The sequence below is a fragment of the Cryptotermes secundus genome, unplaced genomic scaffold (assembly GCF_002891405.2).
Source record: "Cryptotermes secundus unplaced genomic scaffold, Csec_1.0 scaffold796, whole genome shotgun sequence".
Lineage (NCBI taxonomy): Eukaryota > Metazoa > Arthropoda > Insecta > Blattodea > Kalotermitidae > Cryptotermes > Cryptotermes secundus.
In genome coordinates this window covers 58472-79868 of record NW_019738886.1, presented here as the reverse complement: position 1 = coordinate 79868, position 21397 = coordinate 58472, and the positions used below count along the sequence as shown (strand labels likewise).

The window sequence follows — 21397 nt, the reverse complement described above, 5'->3', positions numbered from 1 at the left end:
TAAAATCAATTATCTATATGTAACCATTTTAAAAACATATAATAAATTAAGCTTTGGAATATACAGGAAACCTTCAACCTCATATCGGATAATACATAATTACTCATGACATCCATATGAGCATGTAAAAAGCGGCAATAAATGATGTTATTAACCACATGAATCAGTATTCACTCACTCATGCAAATAGAAAGAGAGGGAAAACAATAATAAAATAAATATTAATTAATAATAATTATTTGCAACAAAATATAAAGCCCCACTGTACCAAACATCAAACAAAAAAGAAATGGACAACATTCACATATTGTGGACTAGTAACACTATAAAACACCATCTGAGAGTGAAGAAAAGTACTACAGACAGGTTTAACTTAAGTGGTGTGTATCAACTGCAATGTGGGTAATGTCCAAGAAAATATATAGGTCAGACAGGCCGGACATTCAAAGGAAGATTCAAAGAACACATCAGAGATATACAGAACAATGGTTACTGCATTATAAACAGCCAAAGAGAACACAGTGCTACAAACAACAATAAAACTAAGAACTTCAGAACAGTAAGCAGAAAGCAATACACTCAAGTGCCAAAAGTCATGGGATAGCAGTATGTGAATTTATTTTTAAGTGGCTCCACCGTGCCTTGACGGCTTGGGAATGCCCAGAGCAATATCAGTTGTGAGGTGTTCTCTCGTGAGTCAGGTTGAACACCAGCCAGTCTGCTCATGGCCAGCCGATGTGAATTATCGGAGTTTGAACGGGCCATGATAGTGGGTGCCAGGCGGATGGGACATTCCATTTCCAAAGTTATGTGGTCATTCAGCATTCCTCAACCCACGGTGTCACGTGTGTACCAGGAATACCTTGTGGAAGGCATTTCCACCCACCGTAGACAGGGCAGTGGCCGACGACGGGTGCTTAATAATCATGACCAGCGGCCTCTAGCTATAATTGTCCGTGGTAACAGACAAGTGACACTGGCTGAAATCACATCCACATTCAATGCAAGTGGTACCAGATGCATATCCAGCAGCTCAGTGCAGCTTTCTTTAGCTTCCATGGGATATGCGAGCAGAAGACCGACCAGAGTGCCTCTGTTAACACCACAACACCGGACACAGCTCCTCACCTGGACTTGTGACGTCGCTAATTGGACCCTGGAGGATTGGCAACATGTAGCGTGGTCTGATGAGTCACGGTACCAGTTGTTTTGGGCGGATGGTAGGGTTCGGGTGTGGCGCAGACCCCATGAGGCCATGGACCCCAGTTGTCAACAAGGCACTGTGCAGGCTGGTGGTGGTTCCATACTGGTGTGGGGTGTGTTCACATGGCATGAGTTGGGTCCGTTCATCCACCTAAACACGTCATTGACCGGTGACTGCTACGTTACACTGCTTGGTGACCATTTGCAGCCCTTCATGGACTTCATGTACCCTCACGACGATGGGATATTCCAGCAGGACAATGCACCGTGTCATCAGGCCGGAGTTTTCCAGAATTGGTTCGAGGAACATTCTGGAGAGTTCTGACGAATGGTGTGGCCACCATGTTCGCCCGACATGAACCCTATCAAGCATTTATGGGACGTGGTGGAGAGGTCCATTCGCACCCAAAATCCTGCACCTACAAATACCAGGGAGCTGTGTGCGGCTATCCAGACAGCATGGCTCAACATCTCTCTCAAGGTCTTCTGTCCACTTCTGGAATTGATGCCACGTCGAGTTGCTGCACTTCGCCAGGCTAGAGGGGTCCAACACGATACTAGGTACCTATCCCATGACTTTTTGCACTTCAGTGTATACTAATGATTCATTCATTCACAACCTCTGCCAGGTTTGAACCCGCGTACCTTGAGTCATGAGGTGGGAATGTTACCCCTAGACTACGGAGGCCGCTGTATACTGATGATAGTAAGAAGTAAAGCTATCCCTGTAACATGCCGTGAAGGCCCATAGGATTGTGAGATGTTGAGGGCCCCACATTAGACAATTGGCTCAAAGATGGCGGTAAGGTTGGCAAACTTATGCGCCAGCAGTGCTCTGCTCCCCAGAAAAATTATTTAATTAATTTCTGGTACTCATTTCTGTTAGAGGTTGAGTTGACCCCAGGGCCATAGTGCAGCTCTAAGGATTAGGTCAATTGAAAATATCCAGTGACCTCATCAGGACTTGAACCCATGACCTTCCAGCTTGTAGCATAATGCCTCAACCAACTACGCTACTGCGTGCCCTCAATATTCTACTAATAATAAAATAAAAGAATAAAAAGAAGAATATAAGAATAACCAATAATCATCAAAAGTAACTCATAGGTAACAATTCAGTTATTACAGATGAATCAACTCATCGAATACATAATTTATGAATGAATGAAGTATAGTTGCAGAAAACGAGGTACAGCTAGACTATATTATTAACAGAGTGTTAAATTATGAAAGAGGAGATATTTGAACACTAAATTTATAAAAACACAACTGAACACTGTTTTGGTAATCTACTAGGGTCATACTGAAATTCATGAGTAACAGTTTTTTGTAAAGTAACATGCTTGACAAACCAAATACACCACCTCAATCTACAGACCTTTCCCTATTTTTCCACATTATTGCCACTTCTTTGTACACATTTCTCCCAGCATTCTTGGAGTTTGAAAATTCCCCTTCTGTAAAATTCCATTGCAGCCATCCGAAGACACTGACGCACTGCTTTCTGAATTGCCTCCCTTGTCTCAAAACGTCCACGCAGCTGATACTTCACAAATCCGAAAAGATGGTAGTCAGAGGGTGCCAGATCAGGGCCATAGGAGGGGTGTGGAAGAACTTTCCACCCCATCTTTGCAATTGCTTCCAGTGTGAGGCTAGCAGTATGGGGGCAAGCGTTGCCATGCAGGATGATTATGTTTTGTCCCGGACGTTTATCGCACAATGCACGACGGAGCTTGTGCAGCGTCTGGACATGACAAACAGCATTGATGGTTTGCCCAGGTTCCAGGAATTCGGCCAGAATAAACCTTTCTGCATCCCAGAAGACTGTGCCCATCACCTTCACAGCTGATGGCACTGTCTTTTCCTTTCTTTTCTTCTGGTTCCAATAGCAGCCCAAAGAATTTTATGCTGCTGATTTTCAGGGGCTTGTGAAATGATGGAACAAGTGCCTCAATGTACAGGGAGATTATATTGAGAAATGAAAGCATTTTTCAGATCAGTACTCTTATTTGTTTAAGTTCTATATCCATTTGTAACTTACTTATTGACTTACCTTCGTACATTATATCACTCTTTGCTGGTTGACTTTATCATCACAGACATTGCTAGGCATTGGGTTCTGATAATGGGGAGACTCTTGTTAGCTCACAGGTCTGTCTATGTCACTTTCTAGCTCACCACTCTCTCTTTAGCCCTTTGTTATAGACTGATTAGAAAACACTACCCAGACAGTGCTTCAAGTGTTGTGCACATGTGGAAGGGGGGGCTGGTTGTGTTGCAAATGCATGGCTGTTGGTGATTGGTGCTTGATGTTGTCTGGCTTTGGAGGTCTCTGCGAGATTTCTGTCTTCACGATCTGACTTCTAGGTGTCATGTCAGTATCTTATATGACAAGTAGATTGATTGGGACCTGGCACAGTGAAGGATGATTACTGTTTCTACCCTCTTAATATTGCCATAATTTTATATGTTTATTGAGGCATAAATTCTGATTTACCTTTTTCACTCTCTGTACAACAGTCTCTATTTTGAAGCAACCAGGTAACCTCATCATTCAGTTTCTAATGTTTTTGACACTAGGGTTATTTCTAGCATTAGGCAAAGATAAGCTTCACTGGTGTTAAATAATGGAATATTCTCATGTTCTTAGATGTTTTATAAATCTTTTGTACAATCACAGCTTGTTTCTGATGTACCTCATATAGAGGACATGCTGCTTGTTACTTGAGGTTACTTCAAGGAGACTGAACAGCATATTTATGTCACTCATATTTAATAATAGTAGGAAGAACTCAAATTTTGAGTCAGTACATGTATTCCTTGCTCCAATGTAAGATGTTCTGAGAATTTTGGTAAAATTTCTGGATTTTTCTGGTGTTTTTCGTTTGTCTCTTCAGATGAAAGCCAGATCATCAAGATTACCTCTATCAAAATCCTTATCCCCTCACCATTTATGATCATCATCTTATCTTTTTTCAGTGGATGCATCCTGTTGTGTTAAGTATATCAGTTTCTTTATTAAAATTCATCACAACACCACAACAGAAACAGCTGATGTTTAACAGTATTTTGCTACATGTTTTGGCTTTTTAGAAAGCCATCAGGCTAATACACAATTAACATGTTCTTAAACTATTGAATTGCATACAGTGTAATCAGTGAAGTGTGGGTTTTTTGACAGTATTCAATTGAATTGAATTTATTTGCATTCCATAGATCCTAAGTAGGTTAATACCTCTGAATATAGAACAAGTCAAAATAATACCTACTGGTACAAGTAATTTTATCTTAAACTAATATAGCTTAATTCTACATTATTCTCTATTTACATTGAGGTATTCGTCTACAGAGTAGAAGGAATGAGCATGCAGATAATTCTTCAGCTCTGTTTTAAAATGTTTGGTACTCAAGTTTTTCGTACTTTGTGGGAGACTATTGTACACTTGTATGCCAGAAAAGTAGACTCCTTTTTGATATAGTGATAAGTTTGATGAAGGTAGATGGAAGTTATATTTTTGTCTAGTATTCATGTTATAGATGTTGGAATTTAATTCAAATTTATTTTTGTTGTACACAACAAATAAGAGAAGCGGTAGTATGTATTGTGATTGAAGAGGTAGAATTTTTAATTTCTTAAATAAATCTCTACATGAATCTCTACTTGTACATCCTGTAATGATTCTAATTATATTCTTTTGTATCTTAAAAATTTTTACACTATGTGAAGAGTTCCTCCAGAATATTAATCCATAGTTCATAATAGAATGAAAGCAGGCATGGTAAACCATCTTCACTGTTTCCTGTGCCATAAAAGGCTTAATCGATCTTATTGCATAGCAAGCTGCACTTAATTTAGGTATAGTTCTATATGTATTTTCCAAGACAATGTACTGTCTAAATGTATTCCAAGGAATTTTGTATCAGGTGCTTTACAGATTAATTTGTTGGCATAACTGATGACGAGATCAAGTTGGTGGCTGTTTTTAGTTGAGAATGGTATGTAATGGGTTTTTCAAAATTTAGTGATAGTTTATTGGCTTTGAACCATCTATTTAAAGCTTCAAATACAAAATTTATATCATTTTTAAAGTCTTCAATTTTAGAGTTCTTAAATATTATACTAGTGTCATCTGCAAATAGAATTGGTTTAGATTTATTATTGATGGTTTTTGATAGATCATTTATGTAGAGAACAAAAAGCAAGGGGCCCAAAATTGATCCCTGTGGAACACCATGTTTTATGATACCCCAGTTTGAAAATGAATTAGAACTGGAATATATATTGTCACGTATTGGGCGTATAACGCGACAAATAACTTCACGCCGTATTTGATATAGCGAATTTTATTTCACATTCGCACTTACAATCGCCCAAATTACAGATTCACAATTACTGCTATCTGCAGTATCACAAATACTACACTCCAAATGCCAGAATGCAACTGACTGGTTGCTGGCTAACTCGGAACCCTCTCGGAACTAACTCGTAGGTAGCTGCCTTGAGAACTTTTGATCACACACTGGTTCGACTACTACTGAACTCGGCGATGGCCACCTTTCAGCTAACTACTCGCAGGCAGCGCAGCTCTCTTATATAGGGGCTGTGTGGGCCTGTTACGTAGCCATGCTGTTACCTCACGCCGTCTTACGTCACCGCGCGTTGCGCGTTACGTTACTGTGCGGAGGGGGGAGGGGAGCGCTGACTCATCCGCCACCTTGCTGCTGGGTAGGGAGGGGTTCTCCGTTGCGCAACATGTCACACTGCTCCCTCCTTAAGGCTGTTCGTCCCGAATAGCCTAATGGTGCACCCCGTTCCTTTTCTTTGGAGGCTGTTCTTGCAGCATCTGTTCTCCGGCCGTTACAACCGCCCCCTTCTTAAGACCAACTCGTCTAGCGGTTTCCTTTCAGCTCGCCAGAAGATCCAGTTGTGTCCCATTCATCCATCACTTTCATTCTATGACACATTCACTCTCCCTCGGGAGGCCGGTTCTTCTACATTACCGGTTCCTCCTCTGCTTGAAGTCTCTTTTTCCGTTTTGGAGGGGGTCGCCCCTCCACAAGGTCCAATACTTGATCATTTCTTTCTTCGGAGGTTCCTTATGTCGACGTAACAGCTCTTGATGCGTTGTTTGCACTCGCTGACGTCGTTGTTCCTCCTGGTCTTCCAGCCACTTGCTGGCGCGAGACCGCGGCGCCAAGTCCTTTCTCCGGTATCCGAAGGTTCCCTGGGGAGTTTCCTTCTTGAAGTCATTTCTCCAACGTCGTGCCACTGTCGCGCGACGGGATATCTTCCTGCAAATGGCAGCCAACTTTATCCGGGACACGTGATCTCGGGTCCAAGATTTCCTGAAGATGTGTCTCCGGCGCCATGACACTCGTGCATGGCGGGACACCTTCCTGCGTACGACGGCCAATTTGTTCTGGGGTCCGAAATTTTTCCGTGTCGGGTTCTTCATAATTCGTCGCTTTCGGTCCCTGCGCCTTTTCTTCTTCGGTTCTCCGACCGGCATTACTTCGGCGTCTTGTACGGGTACCTCTCGTAGTTCTGCCGCCTCAGGTTTCCTGTTCGCTGAGGTCAGCTCTTCTTCTTCTGGACGTGCCTCCATTTCTCGGTAGGCCATCTTCACTCCGACCGGTATTGCGATGGGGACCTCCTCTTCTTGTGCCGCCGCAGGTTTTATGTCCGCTGTGGCCGGCTTTTCCTCTTCTAGACATACCTCCATCTCGTGGTAGGCTATCGTCTTTACTTCTTTATCTAGATGCGCCTCCGTCGTTTCTCGCCAGGCCGTCATCTCTTTCTGCCAAGCATCAGTATTGGCTTGCAACCTCTTCTCTCGCATGGCGTCCGTCCTTTCTTGGATGACTCTTGTTTCTGCATCCAACTTTTCTCGCCAGGCTTTCGAGTCGGCGTCTGCTTTTATTTGGATAGCCCTAATCTCTTTCAGCATTTCTTCCTTCTCCGCCTTCCTGTCTTCCTTCTCTTTTCTCCTGCTTTCCTCCCTCTCTTCCTTTTTCCTCCTACTTTCCTCCCTCTCTTCTCTTTCCTCCTCTCTTCCTCCCTCTCTTCCTTCTCTTTCCTCCTCTCTTCCTCCCTATCGGCTTTCTGTCTGGCCGCCATTTGCTCCTGGGCGAACAACAGACGTTCCATCATCTTTTCCATGTCCATGTTGTAGCAGTAAAATACTCGATTCACAATAATTCAATTATTTGTCGAGGCGTGTTCAAGTTCGTAAAACAATTCTGACACCAAATTGTCACGTGTCTTGAGTTCGAATCTCGTTGATCACGTGTGTAAGTCCAAATCCCACTTCTGACACCAGTTGTCACGTATTGGGCGTATAACGCGACAAATAACTTCACGCCGTATTTGATATAGCGAATTTTATTTCACATTCGCAATTACAATCACCCAAATTACAGATTCACAATTACTGCTATCTGCAGTATCACAAATACTACACTCCAAATGCCAGAATGCAACTGACTGGTTGCTGGCTAGCTCGGAACTAACTCGTAGGTAGCTGCCTTGAGAACTGCTGATCACACACTGGTTCGACTACTACTGAACTCGGCGATGGCCACCTTTCAACTAACTACTCGCAGGCAGCGCAGCTCTCTTATATAGGGGCTGTGTGGGCCTGTTACGTAGCCACGCTGTTACCTCACGCCGTCTTACGTCATCGCGCGTTGCGCGTTACGTTACCGTGCGGAGGGGGGGAGGGGGAGCGCTGACTCATCCGCCACGTCACTGTGGCCTGAGTTGCCACGTTGCTGCTGGGTAGGGAGTGGTTCTCCGTTGCTCAACATGTCACAGTATAATAACGTAAAACATAAAATACAATAAAAGATAAAGGTTTTAATCGAGATAAGTTACACAATTAAAATATAATTAAGAACTATATGTACGAGGGTTGTACTGAAAGTCATGAGCAACAATTTTTTGTAAAGTAACAAACTTTATTATTGACAAACCAAATACACCACCTCAATCTACAGACCTTTCTTTATTTTTCCACATAATCACCACTTCTTTGTACACATTTCTCTCAGCGTTCTGGGAGTTTGAAAATTACCCTTCTCTAAAATTCCATTCCAGCCATCCGAAGACACTGACGGACTGCTTTCTGCATTGTCTCCCTTGTCTCAAAATGTTGTCCACGCAGCTGATCCTTCACAAATCCGAAAAAATGGTAGTCGGAAGGTGCCATATCAGGGCTATAGGAGGGGTGTGGAAGAACTTACCACTCCATCTTTGCAGTTGCTTACAATGTGAGGCGAGCGGCATGGGGCGAGCGGTATCATGCAGGATGATGATGTTTCGTCCCGGACGTTTATTGCACAATGCACGACGGAGATTGTGCAGCATCTTGGCATAACGAGCGGCATTGATGGTTTGCCCAGGTTCCAGGAATTCGGCCAGAATAAACCCCTCTGCATCTCAGAAGACTGTGCCCATCACCTTCGCAACTGATGGCACTGTCTTTGCCTTCTTTTTTGGTGGAGAATGCAAATAGTGCCATTCCATACTCGGCCATTTCGTTTCAGGCTTGAAATGGTGAAACCAGCTTTCATCATCTGTCACAATACATAGCAAAAAATTCATCACCTTCGTGTTGATATCTCTGCAGCAGTTCTGAGGTGATGGCTTTTCGCTGACCTTTGCGGTCTTTGGTCAATAACCGCGGGACCTAACGAGCACAAACTTTCCTATAGCCCAAGCTTTCAATCATCTCCTGTACTGCACTGTGCCCTATTCCAAGTTTTCGGGTTATTGTGTCCACAGTCACACGCCTGTCATCTTGAATGATCTCATCCACCCTTTCCTTGTTGTGTTCAGTTGAGGCTGTTTGAGGACGACCGCTCCGAGGCTCATCTTTGATGCTGGTGTTCCCTTCTTTAAAATGTTTCACCCATCTTCGAACGCTGCTTGCACCCACGCACACACTTCCATAAGCACACTGAAGTCTCTGGTGAATTTCTGCAGCAGGGATTTCCTCTTTCACAATAAATTCGATGACAGCATGCTGGCGAAATGACATGTCGTTGTTGTCCATTTTGTTAGGAGTGATACTGGTCATGTGATGCAAGCTATTGACGTCACAAGACACTCAGTGTTAACACAACAGCTGGTTCCACCTACCACCATACTCTCTTTCATCTGCTGTTTCCAGGTTGCATGCAAAAAAAAAGTTGCTCATGACTTTCGGTATGACCTAAGTATAATAGGTTCTATTAAGGTAGGTTGTTGCAATCATAATATTATGTCATAGAGTTTTTGCAGACATATGGTGACAGTTTTCTGGCTTGTATACATGTATGAAGTGGTTTAAATGCTTGGAAGCCCGTTGGTATGCATGCAGTATTATCTAGTTTTCATATTGCAATCTGCCTTCCTGCCAGACCGGACATAATACATGTAAATAGAGGTACCCTTTAAATAACAACAAAACTAGATAATACTGCACGCATACGAATGGGCCTCCAAGCATTTAACCACTTCATAGGTGCGTAGAAGGAAGAAAACTATCGCCATATGTCCGCAAAACTCTATGACATAACATTATGATTGCAACAACCTACCTTAATAGGACCTATTATATGTATAGTTCTTAATTATATTTTAATTATATAACTTATCTCATTTAAAATCTTTATCTTTTATTGTATTTTATGTTTCATATTATAATATTAAGGCATATTGCCAAAAATCCAACACTGCATTGTATTATATTGTATGCAATTCAATAGCTTAAGAACACGTTAATTGTGTATTTGCCTGATGATGGCTTTCTGAAAAGCCGAAACTTGTAGCAAAATACTGTTAAACATCAGCTGTTTTGTTGTTGTTTGTGACGAATTTTAATAAAGAAATATATAAATCTTCTTACCCCATTCAGTGCTGTATAAGCAGTGCATTTGAAACAGTGTTATTTAACATCATCATCAATCATATACAAATATTTCAAAGATTGTCATTTTGTCATAAAATGTACGGGTACATAATACAATAAAGCTTAACAGTAACCAAAGTTCTTACAAGACTTACTCCTACATCATGAGCCATACTGATGCTGCCAGAGATAGGAATCAGGTTCCCTCATGTTCACAAAGGAGGTCTGTGCATCTGAATGAGGCATCTGACATTACAGATCAGTGGGTGCTTGACATATTACTAATGTAGAATTCGTGGTCCTCTCCTGTGCTTATGTTTTGATTTTGTTTCTTTTGAAGGAATGCTTTCTACCAGGTGCTCATTGTCTCCTCATGCAGTTCATTCATCAGAATGTCTTCTAGAATCTATGAAAATGACACAGAAATGTAATAAATGCTTGATGAAATGTGGCAAATGTAGTAGCCCAGGTTCAAATTGTAGCTGGGTTCTAGCGCACCAGATATGTGCAAGTGAGAGAATGCTAGTGACTGTATATCTTGGCAATTGTAATAGTACCATTATTTTTCAGAGCAATGTGTTTTAAGTTTTTTGGTTTAATATAAGTAGGTATTTTAGCTTAATTCATAGACATTTTAAAGGTAATTTTGTGTTATAACATATTATAATTGCCATAATGCCTAAATAGTAGTGCATGCTGCTGTTTTAAACATTTATTGCAGTGTTTGAAATACTTTGTACATCCACTCCCCCATATGCTTAGTTAAGCACAGGGGCAACTTCACCTTTTTTATCTTTAAAATACTTTGTGTTTGCAGAAAATGTCCGCAAGCGTGCTGTATATCTAGTTTCCCATGCATACTCATCAATCAGTATGGATGACCTTGCCACATTTGTTGGGATGCCAGTCGAGCAAGCTGTTTTAGCAGCAACAGAGCAGGGCTGGAAAGTGGATGCAGGCTCTCACATGGTGAAACCCTGCAGACCTAGTAGCAGTCCAAATCAGGGAGCCTCCAGTGAGGATCAGCTCTACAAGCTCACTGAGTTCGTATCTTTCCTTGAGAACTAAAGTATTGCTATCCTGGATATCTGCATGTGCAGACTTGACATTCAATAATTGAATGGATGCGAAGATATCATTTAATATTTTATTTTAAAATTTAGATTTTTTGTGAGGTTCATGTTAAAGCTTGTTATCAGAATGAGCTCTGAATAGAGCTGTGAGCAGAAAGTATACCGGTATAATAAACGATTTCATGTAGTGCTAGCAGTGTTGTGATATAATTTATTTTAGCCCTGAAGATTGATAAACTTTTTTCAGTCATGTCAAAGAATTTATTTCTTCACATTTTTCAGGTTTGTGATAGAAAATTTTGTTAATCCAATTAATTCTATGGTTAGGTTCTTGTAAGCTGTCACATTATATGAAATGACATTAAGTGGATGAGTTCGTATCCTAAGAAACTTAAAAAGTAAGTAGGTTATGTTCCTCAGCCTTTCATCACCCTGATAACATCCGTTACAATATAGACATTATCGATGTGCCTGTAAATACTTCTGTATCCTTGGATATAAATACATGCAATTATAAATGCCAGTGATGTTTATTTCAGATTTGGTATGATATATATGATATGATATGATATGATATATCTTCTGGTTTTTGCTTCTACACGTTTCAACTGTAAATGGTCACCGTCAGGTGATAAACACAAATCAATTAAAATGTCTGTAATGTAAGTGAACCTTCTCTTATAACATAAAGGTACAATAATGTGGCAATGGTAGTGAATGAAATCCAATTCACATCCTGCCACCTTATTTTACCGAGTTCTTTGAACACTATCGTGTACTCCCCTTGATCGTATTCCAAGAGACAACATTCTAGAAAATGGCTTCATGTACATTCTATGCATCTCTAGATTCTTCCACATGATCTGCTTGTTCAGCTCATCATAAATTTGTGTCAATATGATGTAATAGTACACACTGCTATAGAGTTATTTTTAATATTGTCACTCTTCATTTAAAACACCTCATTTCTGCTGGGCCACTGAGTAATGAGTGGGTGAGACATGTTACCTCCCGTTTCCTAATGAAGACCATCTTGCATGAATAAAATGTAGGATATCTATACAAATATAATTTGTGTGGAAAGTATTTCAGAACAGGAGTCCCATAACCTGGGGCAAATATGCATATACTTGCATCTGATGCATACTGTTCTGGCCCTCTGCCTCCTCTCTTTTGTGCTGCTGACAGTGTATTGGGACACTTTCTTTTCGGGGAGTTTTCTGAGCCTTCGTGGTCCCCGAGGATCATCTGCTCCAGCATTGTCCTTCAGCACCTACTGCTCCTCCCCAAAGCTCTCAATTAGGAACACAGTGTAGTTATATCTGCGTTTCAGTTTGCTGGGCCCCCTTTAGTTTTCTTCATAGAGAATGTAGCTATTCAACCCCATCCTGGCTATGATGTTGAAATCTACCTTTTTCCAGTAACCCACTGTCTGCTACAAGTGGGAAAACTGATGCTTGGTAAACATTTTCCCAAACCATGGGATGGCTTAAGAACAGAGGGTGGACCAGTATGATAACTATGGTTGGCTTCTTGAGGGTGCCAGGCCAGAAATCCTTTGATCTTGTGTTTGGTAATTCTGTTCTAGTAATTTAGTAGAGTGGAATGTCACTCGCTTTACTGCTAATCACTTTCTTCGTATATCTGTTGGATTCTGTCACCATGAGTGTAAGGATCAAGTGTGAGAAGAAGAGATGGAAGTATGCAGTAGGAGGAGAATTGGGAGGAGGCATATGCTTACATCCAAACAGTTCTCGGATGTGGAAAGGAAGAGGGAGAGATTGCTCAGATGACGGGATTTCTGTCTAGTCTCCAACCTCCTTGTTATCCTCTTCACTGTCAGACACAGGGTGAGCAGCTGGGTGTGTGGCATATGGGGCATCTTCACTTGTATCATCAGTGTCACTATCACTGTCAGGTCTGTCTAAATATTCCAGCATGTCAGAGTCATCTCACCTAGAGCTTGCACCAGCCATTGTATAGATAAAAATGTAAAATAACTATATATACTATAAACTCTGCAAAATGTAATTAAAATTATGTTAACATTATTGTAAAAACAAAATACCGCCAGTAAAAACTAAAACCACAGACCAACGGACCATTGAACCACCAAATAAACATTCGAGCTCAATGTATTTCATTTATTAAAAAAAAAAATACTTTTGTAAGCCAGGGGATTAAATCTGGGTGCAAAACTCTTAAATAGATCTTGGAGATTTCAATTATAGTTTTTGTTTTTTGTTTGTTCTTTCCTGCCCCAGATTTTGGGTTTACAGAGGCATGGTAGAGGTAAAGTTGTCCCCCTAGGCAGTAGCTAGTCGCTATGCCAACTGCGCTATCCTGGCACACATACACAGTTGCTGTCCTGATGCATAACCGTGTAACTTTCAGCAGTTGTCCCATTTCTTGGATTATACCTGCAGATACCTGCCTTTGCAGTAATTCCATCATGATATATGCTTAAACTTTAAACGCCAGACTATTGAAATAGTGCTAGCTTGAGCTGGCAGGAGTTTATTTAAATACCTGCTGCTGCTGCGCGTTTAAATGCCGATTGTCTCTCTGCTGTTAAATGTCTGTTCCTGTTAGGGTGCTTGCATTGCACTTAAAATGCTCTGTCTAATACAATTTTTATGATAAATGAATGGAATTAACTTTGTTTTTATCAGCAAAGAACACAGTGTCACATATTATAGCATAAATTTGAAAATATGTAGACAAGAACTTATAAACTACTTTTAATTTGTTCTTGTTATTATGATGTGTACTGTAAAAATAGTTTCCCATATCTTCACATAGTAGTTCTGCATTAAAAAATCACTCCTGCTTGTAACATTTGAAAAAATTTCACATTCTCTGGTAACATAAACCAGCTGGAAGCAATAAAGTCATTTGGTTCTCTGCTGGCAGGTTTCAAGTCTTTGTTACACCCTTTAGATATCCCAGTCTTTGACTAAAGGACAGAAAAGTGAAAACATGGCCTTTCTAGCAAGGTTACAGGGTAAATTAAATGTTTCCTAATTCAGTGCAAAGCCCTGCCATTGCAGCTGCAAGAGAATATTGCCCTTTCTATGGTTGGAACCACACGCTTGCATCTCAGCTGAGACACAGAGTGCATTCAGTTTTCTGTGAGTTCACAGTGAATTTTAATATTGTAGTTTCATTTTACCATACAATGGAAATAAAACCTTGTTTGGAAGATGATGAAATTAAAAGGCATTACAAGATATGTGGTGTGGGACTGTGCTTTCTTGGGTGCTTCAAGGAATATTACACAAAGACGAGATTCAGTTACATGACGCAGGGGTTGGAGCCTGTATATACGCCAAGTGGTTAACAGCAAAGAAATGGATGTATATTGAATTTTAATCTAGTCAAAGTAAAAAATATAGGATTGTGCATACACTTATACTAGCAGAGGGTGTGCACTTCCGCTAGCAGAGTTTAAATGCCCATCTTCCCAAATCAGGGTACTTTGACCATGACGGCCATACTTATCACTGGCCCGATCGGGCACTTCGCACGTTAAAGGTTAATACACTGAGTCCCCAAGATGGCTGCCTAATATTAGATTCAAATGGCTTCAAACTTACAAACCCTGAGGAGCCTTCATATTAATCCTCTCTTCCATTAGAAAGTTGTTGAGGTCTCTAATGGGGACTTGTTCAGACAGTTTTGCTTCTGGCTGTAGAACATTTTGCTTGCTGATATGAAAGGGACCTTGTCATATGCAATGATCTTCTGGATCTCATGGAATTCTATTATTTATGGGTATCTTTTTGTCCACAGGAACATGATTTCCAATGCAGGTAATACTTGTACACACCGGAGTAGCCTTCTTGATGCTTGTTTTTAGGGCAAGTCATGCACTATTTAATAGAGTTTGTTTTTTATAGACAAAGGATGCCAACTGGGTGGAAAATTGTGAAATAGACCATAGAGATTTTAATTTTTGTTGTTCCATTGTTCGTTGTTCCAAATTGTGTTTAGGGAGGTATGGTAAAGGTAAAGTTGCCCTTGTGCATGACAAAGTAAGCTCTACATCATGAAGCTGCATAGGGGAGTAGATGGATAGACCCACGTTTTCTTGACCTCAGTACTAGTGGAGGTGATTGGTCAGCTTCCTGCAGCGGCCACTTTAACCTCAGAGGAAAGAGCCCCCACTACCCATTGGATAGGAGGCTGTGTTGGGCACATGGCCGGTATGAATGACATGGAAGATTGAAAATTCTTGACCCCACATGGACTCAAACTCCGACACTTCGGTCATCCAGGGAGTAGCTAGTACCAACTGCACTATCTTGGGACACATACAGTTGCTGTCCTGATGCATAACAGTGTAACTTTCAGCATTTCTCCCATATCTTGGAATAAGCCCACAGTCAACTGTCATTCGAATAAATCCATTATGATATATTCTTAGTCCACTGAATGCTCAAGATAACTGCTTAGACATTCTCTTCAAATTGTTTCAGTGATCTTCTGGATCTCATGGAATTCCATTATTTACTGGCATCTTTTTGTCCACAGGAACATGATTTGCATTGCAGGTGATACTCGTACACGCTGAAATAGCAATGCACACGCCGCCTTCTTCATGCTTGTTTTAAGGGAAAGTCATGCACTTGAGGGATCAGTATATTTAATTTATTTAACAGATTTTGTTTTTTGTAGGCAATACATGCCATCTGGGTGGAAAATTGTGAAATAGACGTTAGAGAGTTTAGTTTTTTGTTGTTTCATTATTCGTTTTTCCAGATTGTGTGTTTAGGGAGGTATGGTAAAGGTAAAGTTGTCCTTGTGTGTGACAAAGTAAGCTCTACCTCATGAAGGTACATGGGGGAGTACATGATAGACCCATCTTTTCTTGACCTAAGTACTAGTTGGAGGTGAGTGGTCAGCTTTCCTAACCAGCCACTATAACCCTGCAGGAAAGAGACCCCAGTACACATTGGATAGGAAGCTATGTTGGCCCCATAGCCAGTCTGAATGACATGGAGAATTGAAAATTCTTGACCCCACAGAGACTCAAGCTGTAACACCTTGGTGGTTCAGGGAGTAGCTAGTCCCTATACCAACTGCACTATCCTGGGACACATATACAGTTGGTGTCCTGATGTGTAACAGTGTAACTTTCAGCATTTGTCCCATATCTTGGATTAAGCCTGCAGTTAGCTGTCATTCCAATAAATCCATTATGATATTATCTTAATCCACCAAATCCTCAAGATGGCTGCTTAGGCATTAGCTTCGAATGGTTTCAAAGTTTTGATCCCTGAAGAGCCTTTATGTTAATTCTCCCTTCCATTAGATATTTGCTGATGTTCTAATGGGGTGTTGGTTGGACAGTTTTGCTACTGCTGTATAACAATTTCCTTGCTGTTATGAAAGGTATCTTGTCATATGCAGTGATCTTCTGTATCTCATGGAATTCTGTTATTTATGGGCATCATTTTGTACACAGCAACATGATTTACATTGCAGCTGATACTCGTAAACACCAGAGGAGCCATGCACGTGCCACCTTCTTGATGCTTGTTTTTAGGGCAATTCATGCACTTGAGAGATCAGTACATTTCAATTCATTTTTTTTTGTAGGCAAAGGAATGCCATCTGAGTTGAAAATTGTAAAGTAGACCTTAGAGATCTTTTTCTCTCCAATCCGATCAGGTTATGCATTGACAGTCTGTGTTACTGAATTAAAATCTGGATGAACTGGTATTTCATATATTTCATCAGCTCGTTGAACTTGAGCCCCTTGAATTTGTCTGATGTTGTAAAGTCTGGCTTCAAAAATTGCAAGATTTACATGATAAAATGAATAAATGTTAAGATATGGGGTTTCACTGTGCACTTGATTGAAAATAAATTTGAGCGGCAGAAAACCCAAGTGTTTTGGTTGTCACAAGCAAAGTGATCACTGTCAATGTCTTGTTAGCCTCAATTTGGTTAAGTGCATCCTCTGTTTCTTTCAGGCTAACACCTAACTTTGTGCCCAATGCTTCAGATACTTGTTTCATAGTAGCTTTTCCTCTGATAGTCCTTAGCTCTTCAGTCCTCTTTGTGTTATAGGAACAAGCTGAGGTGACTCGCCAATTCCCATGGCTGCGTTGTGGTACAAAAGATTTAACTGCACCTTCATACTGTGACTTGTAGTCGTTGTTAACCCCATCCCTAACAAGGGAAGTGTTTTGTTAGTAAACCTGGTAAGAAAAGCTACATTGATGGTGTGACATAACTGTGATAGAAAAGTGGGCTGGAAATCCTAAACCCATAAAAGTTGTTCACTTCCGTGACATTCTTTAAGTCATACGTGTCCCCTGGCTAGTGCAAAATGAGCAACAAATCTGGCAAAGCTTCCCAAAAGAAATGTGCAAATTTCTTCAAGATGCAGCAAAGCAAAAACTTGAATGCTCTTTTTTTGGGGGGGAAGCAAGAAGCAAAATGGGTTAAATGATCCCAGATGCAGCCATTGGAAACCAATCAACCAGCCTTAGAGATTTTAGTTTTGGTTGTTTGATTGTTTTTTCTCTAAATTGTGTGTTTAGAGAGGTATGGAAAATGTAAAGTTGTCCTTGTGCATGACTAAGTAAGCTCTACCTCATGAAGGTGTAGAGGGGAGTAGATGGATAGACCCACGTTTTCTTGACCTAAATACTGGTTGGAGGTGAGTGGTCAGCTTCGCCTATCAGTCACTGTAACCCTGCAGGAAAGAGCCCCCACTACACAATGGCTACGAATCTATTTTGGCTCCATAGCCAGTCTGAATGACTGAAAATTGACCCCACAGGGACTCAAACTCCAACGCCTTGGTGGTCTGAGGAGTAACTAGTCCCTGTACTGACTGCACTTATCCTGGGACACATATACAGTTGGTGTCCTGATGTGTAACAGTGTAACTTTCAGCATTTGTCCCATATCTTGGATTAAGCCTGCAGTTAGCTGTCATTCCAATAAATCCATTATGATGTATTCTTAGTTCACCGAATGCTCAAGATGACTGCTTAGGCATTCTCTTCAAATGGTTTCAGTGATCTTCTGGATATAATGGAATTCCATTATTTACTGGCATCTTTTTGTCTACAGGAACATGATTTGCATTGCAGGTGATACTTGTACACGCTGAAATAGGGCTGTTTTTAGGGCAAGTCATGCACTTGAGAGATCGATATATTTCATTTATTTAACACACGTATACAGTTTCTGTCCTTATGCATAACATTGTAACTTTTAGTGTTTGTCCCATATTTTCTATTAAGCTTGTTGGCGTTCCAATAAATTCATTACGATATATTCATTATCGATAAATAATACAAACTCCGTCCCAAGTGCAAACAGTATATTGTGGGGTTTTGCCTTTGTTGTTCGTCATTACTCCGATGACAACCCACTTCTTTGGAAAAGTTTGTTGGTCCTGAAAAGGACCGTGGTTGCTGAGATGTTGACCGGTAAGGTAGCGTGGCGCGCGCCGGTAGGGAGAGAGGTGAGTTGACTGGCCACAGTGCGGCCATTGCTGGAGGTTGCTTGGTTGCTGGAAAATGTTGCTTGCGCAGCGCGGTCGCTGGAGTGGCGGGGCAGTGGCTACACCAGATGCCCAGTGAGCTGGACGTGGACACGACCACCGGCGAGGTGCCCCAGTGAGTCGGGTGTGAAAGCCGGAGGGCCATGGCAGTCGTGCCTGGCGCAGCCTGCCGATGGCTCCGAAGACCGAGCGCTGGCGGCGAAGTGTGCTGGCTGATGTGGCTTGATCGAAGACTGAAGTCAGACTGATGCTTCCGGTTCGCGGCTGCTCCTTTTTATACACTGCTCGGTGGGCGGAGCGAAACTTGACATTGAGGAGGAAGAATTTGCAGGGTGCTGACTGGCTAGCGCGCTTGATGATGTAGATGCGGGGCTAGCAGCGAGCGCAGTATAAATGCGAACGTTTGGAGCAATTTGATTGGTTAGCGCGCGTGATGGTGAAAAGTGATGTGAAGAATGTGCGTTGCAGAAAATGCGTGATAAGGGTCATCACAATCGTTAGTGTGCTGTAGGATCGTGCAGATCGACTGGAAGTCAAGTGGTTATTAGTGTATCATTGAGATCGGACAGGATTGGTTTGAAAAAGGAGAGATTGGCTGACCCAGTGACAGGATTCTTCAATTCATTCTTAGTGAAGTCAGGAGAACAGCTATGTGTTAGGAGGTCAGATTGATCATTGAACAACATTGCTTGTGGTTTCAGTGCGGGCAGTGAGTTGTGTCTTACTATCTTCTAGTCTTATACGTCAATACTCGGCTGGGTTGTTGAACCTGTAAGTGCCGAGCCAAAGATGGCTGGCGTCCCTGTGCCTGGGTACCAGGCATTCTGGGCCGAAAAACGTGCCGCTCTACAGGCCGAATTTAAAGAAATTATTAAGCAATACCCCGATGCCGAAACACAATACAGGAGCTTATTCGACATCTTGTGCAGCATTGAGTATGTGGCCGGCTTCACAACTGCTGCGACTGAAGAAAGTGAAGAATGGGCGGCAATAGTCAGCACCGCCGACGACAATAGGATAAATTACTGTAAGGCCCTCTCCGGCAAGACGCTGTTCAGTGCGCTCTATGGCAACTATACAGTCACACTGAATGAGCTGAAGTCACTGGTAAAGGCCAGCGCATCAAGCACAAATATTCCAGCCCAGGAGGAAGGCTCCAAAGATGTCCGGAGGCGGAAACGACGAAGTACCGCTGAGTCCGCACCGACTCCAAAGAAAACAACGGCAGCCGCCGAAAGCAACCCCAAAACAGAGGTTGCCACCAAAAACTACTTCGCTCCCCTCAGGGAGGCAACGATGGAAACGGACACTTCTGGTGCAGAAGGCACTAGGCTGGAGGAGGGAACCTCAGGTAAAGCAGGCAGCCCCCCCCCAATAATTCTAAAATCCACAGTGAACCTAATCCACTTGCAAAAACAAATTAAAAATGTGGTCAAAGGTGACTTTGAGTTCCGTAATACCAAAAACGGGACCAGAGTCGTCATTAAAAGCATGGCGGATTTCGAAGCCGTCAAGTCCCATCTATCCAACAACAAACTTTCCTATTTTACCTTCTTTTCCAAGTCAGAAAAACCCATTAAGGCTGTAATTCGTCACCTCCCCCACAACACCCCGGCGGAGGATATTTCTGATGGATTGGTGACCCTGGGATTTGATGTGGTTAGCGTCTAGCAGATGACAACCACCCGAGGGTCGCCTTCAGAAGAAAGGATAACCAGAAACCTTCCCCTCTTCCTTATCACATTACCCAGGATGGAAAAATCCCAAGATATATTCAAACTACAAAACCTTTGCCATATCTCCATCCGGGTCTACGCTTATAGGGCACAGAGTGGCCTTAGGCAGTGTCACAACTGCCAACAATTTGGCCATGTCTGGGGTAATTGTAAGCAACCTCCCCGCTACATGTGGTGCGGGGGTGGCCAACTGCACAGAGAGTGCCCCGAGAAACAGAACGCTGCCTCCACTCCAGCGTGTTGTAACTGTGAATTGAAGGAAGGAGAGAAACCGCATCCCGCTAACTACCGCGGCTGCATTCACGCGAAGGAAGAACTGCAGAAGAGGAAACTGCAGAGAGCACCCAAAACCACAACAGGAAGGGTGTTCTCATCAAATATCGTCACCCCTGGAGTCTCTTTCGCGGCGGCTCTCCGAGGCAACACATTACAGGAGCAGCGGTCTCAGACTAGACAAACACCAGTGGCAGTTCCACCAGCAGCCATGAAACCGATCGTCCCGATCCCTGTACTGGAACAACACACAGGTCAGTCAGTTCAGGCTCCTAATGTAAACAGCCAATCTCTCGACAATATGTTGAGAGTAGTGACTGTAGTACAGCAAATTATGACAGAGGTCAGTGGTGCAGTGTTCGAGGAGGACAAAATAATGGCCATAACTAAAATTGTTCTAAACATAATTAAACAAAATGGCCACTAGAGTTCATAGGCTCCTCAAAGTCATAGCATTTAATGCGAACCCCATTGGGAGGCAGCGCTATGAGCTCAGTAAACAGCTGAAAGACCTACACGTTGATGTGGCCTTTTCAGAGACACATCTGAAACCTCATGAGAGGTTCTTTATTCCAAATTACCACTTTATAGAATCGACTGCCACTCGGGCAGAAAATGCGAAACTGCCGTTGCAGTAAGAAAAGGCATTCCCCACCCCTTGTTTCGGTGGAAGCGACAGGGGTCTGCATACCAATT

At 42.1% G+C, this 21397-nt stretch overlaps 1 protein-coding gene across 2 annotated transcripts in view; it reads left to right on the top strand.

The window, feature by feature from the left end:
- The window catches only part of LOC111871272 (COP9 signalosome complex subunit 8), a 32435-nt gene extending 20735 nt beyond the window's left edge, over positions 1 to 11700 (top strand). For both annotated transcript variants that reach the window (XM_023864248.2, XM_023864249.2), the window contains exon 4: positions 10912 to 11700. In XM_023864248.2, coding sequence (XP_023720016.1) covers positions 10912 to 11162 — 251 coding nt within the window. In that variant the 3' untranslated portion in view covers positions 11163 to 11700. The remainder of the gene's footprint in view (positions 1 to 10911) is intronic.
- The last annotated feature ends 9697 nt before the right edge of the window (positions 11701 to 21397 follow it).